The sequence below is a fragment of the Lissotriton helveticus genome, chromosome 6, assembly GCF_964261635.1.
Source record: "Lissotriton helveticus chromosome 6, aLisHel1.1, whole genome shotgun sequence".
Lineage (NCBI taxonomy): Eukaryota > Metazoa > Chordata > Amphibia > Caudata > Salamandridae > Lissotriton > Lissotriton helveticus.
Window position 1 is genome coordinate 790,130,835 of NC_136067.1, and position 12,478 is coordinate 790,143,312.

The 12,478-nt window shown below is 45.3% G+C and overlaps 1 protein-coding gene across 3 annotated transcripts in view; it reads left to right on the forward strand.

The window, feature by feature from the left end:
* The window catches only part of LOC144761534 (uncharacterized), a 292,792-nt gene extending 281,143 nt beyond the window's left edge, over positions 1 to 11,649 (forward strand). For all 3 annotated transcript variants that reach the window (XM_078646851.1, XM_078646852.1, XM_078646853.1), the window contains one exon: positions 11,190 to 11,649. In XM_078646851.1, coding sequence (XP_078502977.1) covers positions 11,190 to 11,249 — 60 coding nt within the window. In that variant the 3' untranslated portion in view covers positions 11,250 to 11,649. The remainder of the gene's footprint in view (positions 1 to 11,189) is intronic.
* Positions 11,650 to 12,478: the final 829 nt, after the last annotated feature.

Consider the following 12,478-nt stretch of genomic DNA (forward strand, 5'->3'; position numbering starts at 1 on the left):
ATTTCTAAATATAACGACAAGTTTTGTTTTCAACATTATGGTCATCATTTTCTGCATAAATCATGTATTCCACATGTTGCTGACAATTAAACCCAATGGGAACATTGTCCTATACCAGCATGGGGCAGTTCAAGCTAATTTGCACAGAAGTTTGCTTTTTTTTCTGGTTATGATACGTCTGACCCTGCCTCATATTTGTATAGGCTTGCACCATCATCTACAAAGAAAAATATGCTAACTGACATCAAGCTGAACTATTCTGCTTCTTTTCTTTTCCAGCGGTCTGTACAGGATTTTGAATTTTGGAAGGACACTTTAGATGTAAAGTCTATTTGGAGGACAAAATATTGGTAGGTTCAGGGGACTGAGGCTTTGTTTAGAGAATGCCTGATACCACAACAAATTATTTTCATGAACAAAACTGTGCAACAAACAATGGGGCATATTTACAGGAATTTAACGCCACCATAGCATCAATCTTTTGATGTTACAGCGGCTTTTTTTTATAGCCATATTTACAAGTTGCCGCTAACAGCAGTTAGCGGCATTTTTCCAGCGTAAACATTAATTTTCAAGATCGCCATTTCTGTTAGTGGGACTTAACGAAAATTAGATGCAAGGTGGGCGTTCCAGTGAAAAAAGTGGAGCTAACCCCACTTTGCGATATTTACAAAGAAATTCCTGTACGACGATACCCCCTAAATTGCTGCTAAGTCCAGTTAGAGGCAGTTTTTTTAAGACCAGAAAATAGCTGGTCTTACATTTGTTGTAAACACTTGGGTCCACATATAAGATGTTTGAGTGCTGGACAGCGCTGAAAGGGACATTGCTGTGCTTCTCTGTGCCAAAACAAAAAGTCAAGGATGCACCCTATTAATAAGATAGTGCGCATTCCTGCACCCCATTCATGAAAAATGTTGCATCGCTGCGACAAAAGAGTGTTGCGACAATTTTCACTGTGCCCTCCTTGTAACACCATGGATGCGCAGTATTCGATGCACGGCGCTCAATGTTGCAATCAATGACTGATCATCTGGAAGCCTGACGTATTTGGCAGCACTAAAGTCACTCATTGCTACAGTTTTGTTGCAAGCATGACCCAACTCCAGCAATGCATGAGGCCAGCCTATCCGTATGGCACTGCTCCATGAAGCAGGCTTAAGGTTTTGACGCTGTGGTTTAGACTTGCTGCAGTGAAATCTGAGAAACTTCACTGTGTCAACCATACGAGGCTTTGTTGAATGGGACGTCCACCCTGCATACACAATACCTGACGCAGGTATAATGTGGCACAGGGCTTCACAAGGTCACACATATGTATAGATGCATCACTTTGTAAATACAACGCAACGTGATGCAAGATTCATGCTGCAAGTACGTCAAGAAAATGACGCACCAGTGGCATTAAACTGCTGGAAGGTGCTCAGGATTAAGCCCCCATATCTTTTCCCCCTACAATGGCACACAATGGCTGCCATGCACCAAAGCAGGCATCCTTGTGCCATGGTGCAAGGATGACTGTGTGGCGAAGTTGATTGATGTTGTGTCTCCATCTCTACTTGAGACGTCTGCAGATGCATCTGGATTAGTGGAGGGTGGGAGTGAACCAGTTGGTCTTCTTGGAGTGTTATTTGCCCAGTTTATCCTTGAGGGGTGCCAGGGTGTCAGCTCACTTAGAGATCCATCAATGGAAGGTGTGTGCTGTGGTTTTGGTGTCCGTAAGCCTTGGCGGAGTCGTTGTGCTGAGGGAGTTGTCAAGAAGTTCTTCTGTGGCCTTGATTCAGCTGCGACGGGGAGGGGCAATGCTGGTGGAGGTGTACGGTGGGCATTGTGACGGCGTGATCTATACAATGATAGTTGGTCCAGCATAGTTTGGTGGTGTGGCTGAAGTTAAATGTTCCCGCTGGCAGAGAAGACGGAGTTGAGTGGGTGTCTGGCTATGTGGGTTGGTGTGGTGACTAGCTGCTTGAGTCCGATTTTGGTGAGTTTCTCCAGGAGGGTGGTGGTGTTTTGGTCACTGGGGTTGCCCAGGTAGAAGTTGAGGTCTTTCAATTGGATGTACTCAGTGGATTGGAGAGCTCCGGGTGCGATGAGGTATATGACTAGAGAGCGCCACCCGGACACAGCGCATTTTTAACCTGTGCAAACTGCTTTTTCAAATTTTTGTTCACCAACTTTTTAAAACTAAACACCAGAAATGTTACTTTTGTTGTTGCTTGTTAATGGGGAATTGAATCTGATTGCCTTTGTAAAATATCGGTAGAGAAAAATCACTCACCCGTAGATCGCTCTGACTACTAGAGTGCTCCAGCAACTTCCGGACTCATCTCGGGGTCCTGATCACATGACCGCTAGTAGGAGCGTAGCAAAAACAACTGACATCAATGCCAGCCGCAGCGCGATAGCGGGCACTCTAGACTAGAGGCTGCCACCCGGGCACAACGCACTTTTAACCTGTGCAAACTGCTTTTTAAAATTGTTGTTACCACCTTTTTAAAACTAAACACCAGAAATTTTACTTTTGTTGGTGCTTGTTAATAGGGAATTGAATCTGATTGCCTTTGTAAAATATCGGTAGGGAAAGATCACTCAACCGTAGATCGCTCTGACTGCTAGAGCGCTCCAGCAACTTCCAGCCTCATCCCGGGGTCCCGATCACGTGACTGCTAGGAGAGGCTTAGCTAAAACAACCAGCATAAATGCCAGCCGCAGCACGGGAGCGCAGCGCACTCACACAGCAGGCGCGCCGGCGGCACGCCAAAGGCAAGCCAGGGCCCAGTCTTTATGCCCAAACACTAAAATACACCTCCCCGGAGATCAGAATGCTCCACTCAGCCTATATTAAGCCCGGAGCTAAAACCCTGGCATGCCTGCGTCATCTCAACATAGCTCAGACATGAGACTTGTTCCCTGAGGTCAGGTCGCCTATCACTCACTACCCCCAGCAAAGGACCCAGGCCAATAAACCCGGGCAAAAAGACATATCAATTCTTTACATCAACACCTGATCACTAGTTAAGCACCAGTTGAAAATGTTTACCCTCCTTGACTCTGAACGACCAGACATTCTCCTACTCACAGAAACGTGGCTCACCTCACAATCTTCACCTGACATTTTAGCTGCCTTACCCTGCGATTACTATATCTTTGATACTAACCACCAGCCTGGCAAAACAGGTGGCGGAGTAGCAGCCATTATCCACAAAAATATGAGTTTCTCTGCCCTAACCCCACTCAACCTCCCTGTCACTGACAACGAAGTGATAAAACTTGAATCCAACTCAGCTCGTCTCAAATGCATATTACTGTACAGGCCACCCCAGCATATGCCACTGTTCCCCCACCTGTTAGCTAATCAAATTGCACCCTTAGTCACCAGCCACACCAGAATCCTCATAATAGGGGACTTCAATTACTGGGCAAACGACCCTCAAGGTGGACCACACTCCACTGAGCTGACAGAACTATTAAAAAACATGAATTTCACACAACAATTCTTCTCAGCCACCCACTCAATAGGCCACACACTAGATCAACTCTAGACCACTAACAGTCCCTTCTATCATGCCCTGTGTGTGGTCTGATGACCAATTGGTAACATTCTCCTTAAAGCACACGCTCACGGGGAAACTGCCCACCTCAGGGGGAAAGATGGCAAGGAATGGGCTCTCTATTGACAACACGGACTTCACCACTACCCTAATTAGCACAGCTCCCCACCCTGAAACCAATGTCAACCTGCACGAAAAATCCTTCTGGGCCTGGCTATTAGAGGCCAGTAACTTACACACCCCACTCAAATGAATCAGTCTCACTCACCGGCATGAGGCTCAGAGATGGTTCTCCTCCGACTTAAACTTCCCAAAATGCTCCTTCCACCAAATGGAAAGGAAGTGGAGGCAGGACTACTCTCAAGTAAGTAAAACCACCTACGCCCGAGCCTTGAACAATTACAAAAAGGCCATATCCGCTGCTAAGGCGGCATATTTCTCATCACGAATCCTCAACTCTAACAACCAAACTAAAGAATTATTCACAATAGTTGACAAACTGTCCAACCCTGAGAGAGTCCTAAGTAAACCCAAGCTGTCTCGGGCCCTATGCGACTCTTTGAATAATTTTTTCATTGACAAGATCACTGCCATCAAAGCTAGCATTCCCCTAGACCCTCGCAAAATATCACCCCGCCGACACCTAGGAACCCCAACTCTCTGGACTCCTTTCCGTCGATTGACATAGAGATATTGAACAAACTACTAGCCATAGTAAAATCGGGCTCTCCCTTGGACCACTGCCCCCTCACGTCTTAAAAGAGGCCTTTTCGGCCTTCCCTGACCGGGCCCTTGCCCTATTAAACCATTCCCTGTCCCAGGGCTGTCTACCCAATGCCTTCAAAGAGGCCATAGTGGTTCCCCTTTTAAAGAAACCCGGCGCTGACCCCCAGACGCTGGCAAACTACTGCCCCATTTCTTTGCTCCCCTCATGGCGAAGCTGCTTGAAGCCCATGTGGCAACTTGCCTGTCCAATTTCTTGGAACAGACGGCTTCCGGACGGCCCACTCCACTGAAACTGTAACCTTAGCAATACTCGATTCCCTACGAGAAAACGCAGACAGAGGTGTCCACCAGGCCCTGGTACTGCTTGATCTCTCGGCCGCATTTGACACGGTCGAACATAACATACTAATGGACTGTGTCAGCGAAGCAGGGTTCCAGGGCCCGGCACCTAAGCTGGATAAACTCCTTCCTACAAAACTGCACCCAGGCAGTCCGTATCGGCCAATTCACTGCTCCCCAGTTAATAACTACTTGTGGGGGCCCACAGGGCTCCTCGCTCTCACCACATTTTTTCAACCTCTATCCACGCCCACTGATAAGATCTTTAAAAGGCAGGAAGGTGACCTTCAATCATCTAAAACTCAATCCCAGCAAAACAGAACTAATCTTGACAGGCAGAGGTTGCAATCAGTGGGGCCCACAATATTGGCCGAGCAACTTGGGACCCCCCCGCACCCTCCACCTCAGATAAAAGCCTAGGGATCACCATAGGTAACGACTTGCTCTAAAAACACACGTCGGCACAGTGGTATCCACCTGCTTCCTCCAGCTATGTAAAATCAGGGAAATCAGCAAGCTGCTCTGGTCCAGGTGGTGATAGCGCTGGTCCTGTCTCAGCTGTACTACGCTAACGCTACTTACCTGGGACTCCCACTCGGCTTCACCAAGAGACTTCAGCTGGTACCGAACTAAGCGGCGTGACTTATACACAAACAGCCCAGATGGCAACACGCCTCCCCCCTCCTCAAAAAACTGCACTGGCTTCCTGTCCCCCAGCACTGCATCTTTAAAGTCAACTGCCTAGTGTTCAAGTCCCTAAACGGGCGCAGCCCCAAATTCATTAACAATCTTATCTCCCGCTATACCCCCACTCGGAACCTTCATTCAGCCCAACTTCACCTTTTGACGGTACCCACCAAGGGTTTTGCAAGTTCGCGACTCTAGCTCCACGACTGTGGAGCTCCATCCCCTGGAACTTAGACTCAGCACCAGCCTGCTCAATTTCAGAAAATCCTTCAAAACCTGGTTATTCACACAGGCCTATGAATGATTTGTTCCGGACTCTCAGCGCCATGAAACCAAACGGTGTACGCGCGCTCTAAAAGAAAAACTGATAAGATAAGATAAGATGATGGCATTGGTGAATAGGGGGTCGTGGGCTGAGAGGCCTGCAGACGAGAGTGCCTGCAGAGGGTGGTGTGGTGCTTGGTCCGGATGTGGAGATGGAGGTGTTCTCCTCCGGGTCAGAGGAACCTGCAACAGCAGATGGGGACAGCAACAGCATCTACCAAATGGCACTGCGCAGTGTGAAGAGCAAGTTCACTAAGGGATAGTCCCCCATACATCCAAGAGCTTACTACCAGGGGGCGAGGAAAGGCAGCACCATCCGGTTGCCACTTCCGATAAAAAAGTGGTGACAAGATTCCGTATTCCTCAGTTCCCTTGCGAGTAATGGCGGATCAAGTGACATACCCAAGGGCCTGGGCTCGAACTGGCCCGGTGCTCCTGGCACCTGCTACCACCAAAGGCCAATCTGAGCAACTTGAGCCAGTTAGTGGAGTCCCCCACCAGTAATGGGCAGTGTCCTCGGCAATGTGCATCCTCCGCAGCACAGGGATTGCTCAGGGCACAGTGTGCAGCACCCAATGGTGCTAGGCCTAGGCCCGACATGACCCCAGGCCTCCTCTGCTCCCCTCCCACCATCTCCTTACCTGGACATCGACACTGATGCTCTCAATCCGCCAGGCTCTCCCCATATCTGTGACTCCAGCAGGAGCCTCAGCCAGGTGTGATTTCACAAGCCTGTGTCACAGCCAAGTCCGCTGGGGAAAATGCAGATGCAGGTGATGCAACTGGGCCCCCTTAGGCATGAGGTTGTAGTGCTCCCGCCACATAAGTTTGGCGCAGCCTCACCCTTTACAGCATTCGGGCAGCGAAACATCCTCCGGCCTGTGGTGCAGAGAGGTGTGGCCCATGATTGGCAATCTGCTCCAGGCATCCTGGTGTAGTGGTGGCGTGTGTTCTGCAATGCAAACCTCCATACATTGGTACTCAGGAGTGCCTCTACCAATCACTGCTCCAAGGGGCACTAGTCGGTCTTCTCTCACAGGTCAGCAACGTGTCTCCATGCAATCTGCTGAACTTCACCGCCAGGTAAGGGTGATCTCTGTGCCTGAATGTCTACCGCCATGGCCCAAATGTTTGGTCCCGATGTGGCCTGCCTCCACCGCCCAGAGAGGCCTCCAGGACCCAGGTACTGCACACGTTTCCAGCCTTCGTCTGCCATGGTGTTGCAGGGGAAGCGCTATGAAAAGTGATGCATCACTGGTTTTCCCCAGCGATGCCCCTCTTTGCATATATGGAGCCCTGAATCTGCATTTTCTCTTCCCTCCAGACGCCGGCTGGACATCTTGGCTGTCGGGGTTGGGGTGTTGTTTACATGTACTGAACTTACCCTGGCTGCTCCATTCTGCATTCCATTGTTTTTATTTTATTTTTATCATTGGTGGTGGACCTATAGGCTATTTTGCCTCTAGAGGCAGAAAAGTGACATTGGGCTGATTAAGATGAGGTTTTTTTGCCTCTAATTGGCATTTCAGCACTTGTCTCTCGCAAGCGGCAACAATTTTATCGTCTTGATGCTACTCTTAGCGTGAGCAGATCTTATTGCCATGTAGCGAAGTATTTTAAATACGTCTCTACCATGGCGATAGTTTTCGACGATGCGCTGCGGTAAGAAAATTGCCAGTAACTAACGTTAGCATTAGATAGCGGCAGTTGTTGTAAATTTCAATAGCCAAGATAAAAGATTTGAACATACCTCAAATTCCCACATTTGCACGTTTTGAAAACAGGCAATGATTTAGACACTACAGTGAGGATACATTAGAAACTGTGCTGCATAGTGGAACATACAACTCACCTAACCTCAATTGAAAGGGACAGTTAGTTTGCCCACTAGACACGAGTGGATGTCAGACACACTTCCTCAACAATACTGAAGGTTTTAAAACAAGTAGACTGATAATATGCTATATGTGCAGTCTGATCACTCGGAGTGGTGACAACTTACAGTGTTGAGAAGTTGTGCCTTGTTTGGCTTAAAACCTCGACAATGTCTCTTTTATCTGATGAACTGGAACTTATGGGATTTTTATTAGGTGTTCGGAAACCACATCAATAGCGCTTCTTGTGTACCCTATCTAGGATATACTCTTTGCAAAACATAGTATCCTCAGCAATAGACATTGTGCACCAGACATGTCCGTGTCCCAAAACTAACAGTCTTAACTTAGGTCTATTATGCTATTGAGCTGGACCTTACAAACACTACGGGCCTGATTCACAGAATGAACTTAAGACTAAATCCTAAACTTACTACTATTTGGTATTCACAGAATGCACTTACTACTTTCGGGATTCACAGAGTGAACTTACTACTTTCGGGATTCAAAGAATGAATTTACTACTTTCGGTATTCACAGAATAGATTTAAGACTACTAACTTTAAGTCTGCACTAGGGGCGTAAATTCCGGCCTGGAGCCGGAGCTTCCGGCTTGGGGTGGAGCTTGTGGCCCGGAGGCGGAGCTTGCAGCCCAGAGGCGGAGCTTCCGGCCCAGAGGTGGAGATTTTAGCCACGGCTAAATCCCCACCTCCGAGCCGGAAGCTCCGCCTCCAAGCCGCAAGCTCTGCCTCCGGACCGGAAGCTCCGCGTCCGGGCCGCAAGCTCCGCCCCCAAGCCAGAAGCTCCGCCTCTGGGCCGGAATTTACGGCCCGAGTGCAGACGTAAAGTTAGTAGTCTTAAATCTATTCTGTGAATACCGAAAGTAGTAAGTTCATTCTGTGTATCCCGAAAGTAGTAAGTTCACTCTGTAAATCCCGAAAGTAGTAAGGCCCACATGCATCAAAGTAGATTGCATTCACAATCGTCATTTTTCTGAGAAAACGGCTGTTTGCGAATGCAATCTACTTGTGTGAGATGCATCATTTTTTCTGTAGAATTTCGGTAATTTAGAAATCGTAATTCAGTCTGCGAGTCCTTAAATGACTCGCAATGGAAGCGAATCGCTTCAGATGTAGAAAAGTGCCTATGCATCAAACTTAGGAAGATGCGAATTCTGTAGAACTCGCATTTAGCATTTCTTAATTTTAGAACAAGTCAGAGATGGTGTAATTTTTTCGCTGGCTTTGGAAAGTTTGCACTGTGGGCGTTATGGAAGTCGTGACAGCAATTAAAAGTGTCAGATTGCATTCCCTAACTGTGTAAATGATGTGAATTTTCATGGCATGGGCTGATCTTTTGCGACCTATGACCTTTTGGGCATGTCACATGCAATTTGAGTTTTTCTCTAAATAATCCTGCATTTGCACACGTTTGTGTTCATATTTAGTGTGTTTGTGTGGAATTTGGACACATTCATAGTTGGACATATGTTGCTGTTTGAAAAATCATTTTCACATTATGTAGTGTGTTGTTTACTGTTAAATGTGGTTGTATTGCAACTTCACATTCTTTTATTATTTTTTACTCCCATATCTACCTGCACTGTTATGTGTTGCACACCAGCTTTTGTTAAGGTCTTGCTGATTGGCAGCTCCACTATATAAGGCAGGGTTTGGCTGCATCCACTGTTGCTGTTTTTCAGAGAGCAAACAGGAGCCTTTCACAATGGCAGCACTTTTCTTCCTTGCGCGCCGCCACAGATTGAGAATAGGTGCAGGTTTGAGGGGAAGGCAGATAGAAGAGAGAATTTTTAGACTTAGGATTACCTTGCTTGGTCAAACTGAAGATCAGATTTATGATAGGTACCGGCTTACTGGTAACTTAATAATTGATTTAATTAATGATTTGGATCCCATGTTGCAAAGGGAGACTCGCAGGACAAATGCTATCCCTACTCATGTTCAAGTCCTGTGTTGTCTACACCTGTTAGCTTCTGGTTCTTTTCAGGGGGTGGTAGCTATTGCTGGTGGTGTATCCCAGAGCTCGCTCTCAAGATTTTTCAATTCTTATTTGGATGCAATGTTAAGTAGAATTAGTCATTATATAAAGTTTCCATCTTCTTAACTTGATTTACAGAGAACTAAAGTGGATTTTTATAGTATGGCACAATTTCCACATGTGATTGGATGTGTGGATGGGACTCATGTACCTATTTGTCCTCCCTCAGAAAATGAGTACATATACCGTAATAGGAAAAGTTATCATTCACTGAATATTCAAGTGATATGTAACTCCAAGACCATTATAACTGACATAGTGGCTAGTTACCCAGGCAGTGCCCATGATTCTTACATTTTCAAACATAGTGCAATACATGCCAGACTTCTAGCAGGACAGTTTGGAGATGGCTATTTGCTTGGTAACTGTTTTATTTTTTTACTTTTAAAATCACAACATTCCCATCTATCACAATTAGCAAGTAATACATATCTAAAGTAAGTGTCCTTGTCTTTTGGTTATAGGTGATAGTGCCTATGGAGTTAGGTCATACATATTGACTCCATACCTGAACCCAGCAACTAGAAAGGAACAACATTACAACCAATCGCATAAATCTACGCGTAATGTAATTGAGAGAACTTTTGGTGTGCTTAAATCAAGGTTTCGCATACTACATAAGACTGGTGGTAGTTTGCAGTATAATCCAAAAACATGCTGTAAAATTGTTGCAGTCTGCGCTATGCTACACAACATGGCAACAGAGAGAGGCATACCTTTGGAAGAAGAAGACATTTTACCACCAAATGACAATGATCCCCAGCAACCCCCAGCAAGACAACATGGACCAGAGGCAGCAGAAGGACGGATAAGGAGAGCAGAAATCACACAGAATTATTTCTGAAAAGGGACCATGCTTTATTTGTATTTCTCCATACATAATGATATTCTGTTAAATGTAACCAAAAACAAGTGAGGATGTTTCAAAGTAAATGTCTTTTATTATTCAAAAAATGTACCAGACCTCTGTCTCAAAAAATGTTCTTGCTCTCTGCAAATGATTAAATGAAAACATTTTTACTGGGAAAGCTCCATTGAGAAATAACTTGCTTTCATACTATTTTTTACGGCCACGCACACCCAAAGCCTTTGAACCTTTGTTTCCTTCATCCATCAACATCTGGCACCCTTCCTTAACAAATCTAATACTCCGTCTTGACCCAGCAATGGTCCCATCTGGTGGATTCACATTTTTCCCACCCATAGCACTGTCATCCTTTGGTGAAGTAATTGCAGGTATATTACCACTGTTAGAAGCATGCTCTAAAGAAATCTCTCTGACCATTCCCCTTGTTATTGCCACAAAAGATGCATTAATTTTTTCATGTATGTCTGCATTTTGCTTGCACATTTTGGATGCTGAATTTGAAATTCTTGTTAAAAGTCTGTTCTGAGCATGTAAGCTTGTCTGTTGCCTAAGGTGCCTGTGGACACTTTGCTTATGTTGCAATTTCATGACTGTGCACATTGATTCCAGAGACTTTGCTATACTGTCCAGTTTTCCTACAGTAGCCTCTTGGCTATGTTTGAAATTATCTGCCATCTTCTTCATAGTGCTGTGCATGCCTGCAATGTCTTTGCACATAGACATCATTTTTCCTTTCATAATTCTAATATCTTTTCCTTGCAGACGCTGTATCTTCAATATTTTGTCCTCTACAAGACTTCCAGTGGTGGACCCCTCCTCTAACATGGACCCTGTTGAGGTTCTTGGACGCCTTCTATAAAATTGACTTTGCCTCCTTCGCCTACTAGGCCTGGCATTGGTGGCTGTTGGTGTGAGGTCTGGTCTTGAAACTGCATTTGTTTGAGTATTTTCCTCCTCTGATTCACTTTGCAATAATTGGCGAACTCTTTGCCTTTCATTTAATGTCACATTTGCTGTAGATGTACTTGGAATGTTGGCATCCTCATTTACTTGAATGTCTAAGTTACTGAAATCTCTTAAATCTTGCTCAATTAATTCTTGAAGCAATTCTGTTTGAAAAGTGGAAACAGATATTTAGAGTGGAAAATGTTTTGCTGTGAATTACAAATAAAATGATTTTGTTTGATGGTTATTGTCTAAATAAATTTTGATTATTTACTAACATCTCTGTGTTTCTGTTTTTAATTTTAGAAAAAATATCTTTTTACTTTCAAAAAATGTTACCAAAGAACTACATTATCCATGATGCATTGCTCTAAGCATGCTAAGTTCCCTTTAATGAGGCAAGTAGTGCTCTAAATGTAATGTACCTGCTTTGTAATGTTGGAAGACGCTTCCATCTCATGCCTTGAGTATGTTACATGAAAACCATGTTATTAATAAACCATCTTGCATTTTCAAACACATGTTAACTTACCTTCAGAGGGAGTGATGAGATCAGACGTGTCTATGTTCATGACACCAACAACTGCCTCAGTCAAAAGTGTCCCTTCTACAAGGTCTTCCAAACGGGTTGTTGGTATGTCCTTGGGGGGACCACCTCCAGTTCTGTTGGCAGATTTCACTCTTGACGCAATCTTCTCCTTTGCGCGACTACGCAAGTCATACCACCTCTTCTGTAAATTGCAGATTTCCCGGTGAGCCACACCAACTGCATTCACCTTGGACTGAATGTTGAGCCACACATTCCTTTTCACAGCATCAGGCACTTTATGAGACAGCTTTCCAAATAACTGTTCATGCCTGTCAGTCACCTCTTCAATGAGAATTTCAAGCTCTTTTTCAGAAAATTTCACTTTCCTTTTCCTGGAGGGCCCCTCTGCCTCTTGGTTTTCCATCTCCTTCCTTGTGAAAAGCACAGACTGCAGCAAAAGCAACCTTCCTCAACAGGCTCTGAGATCAACTGCCAGAGCTACATTCAAAAGAAACCTCAGGTGTACCTGATTGCCTTCCTTGGCTTTCCAGTAATCAGAGTGCATCAATTCATCAAC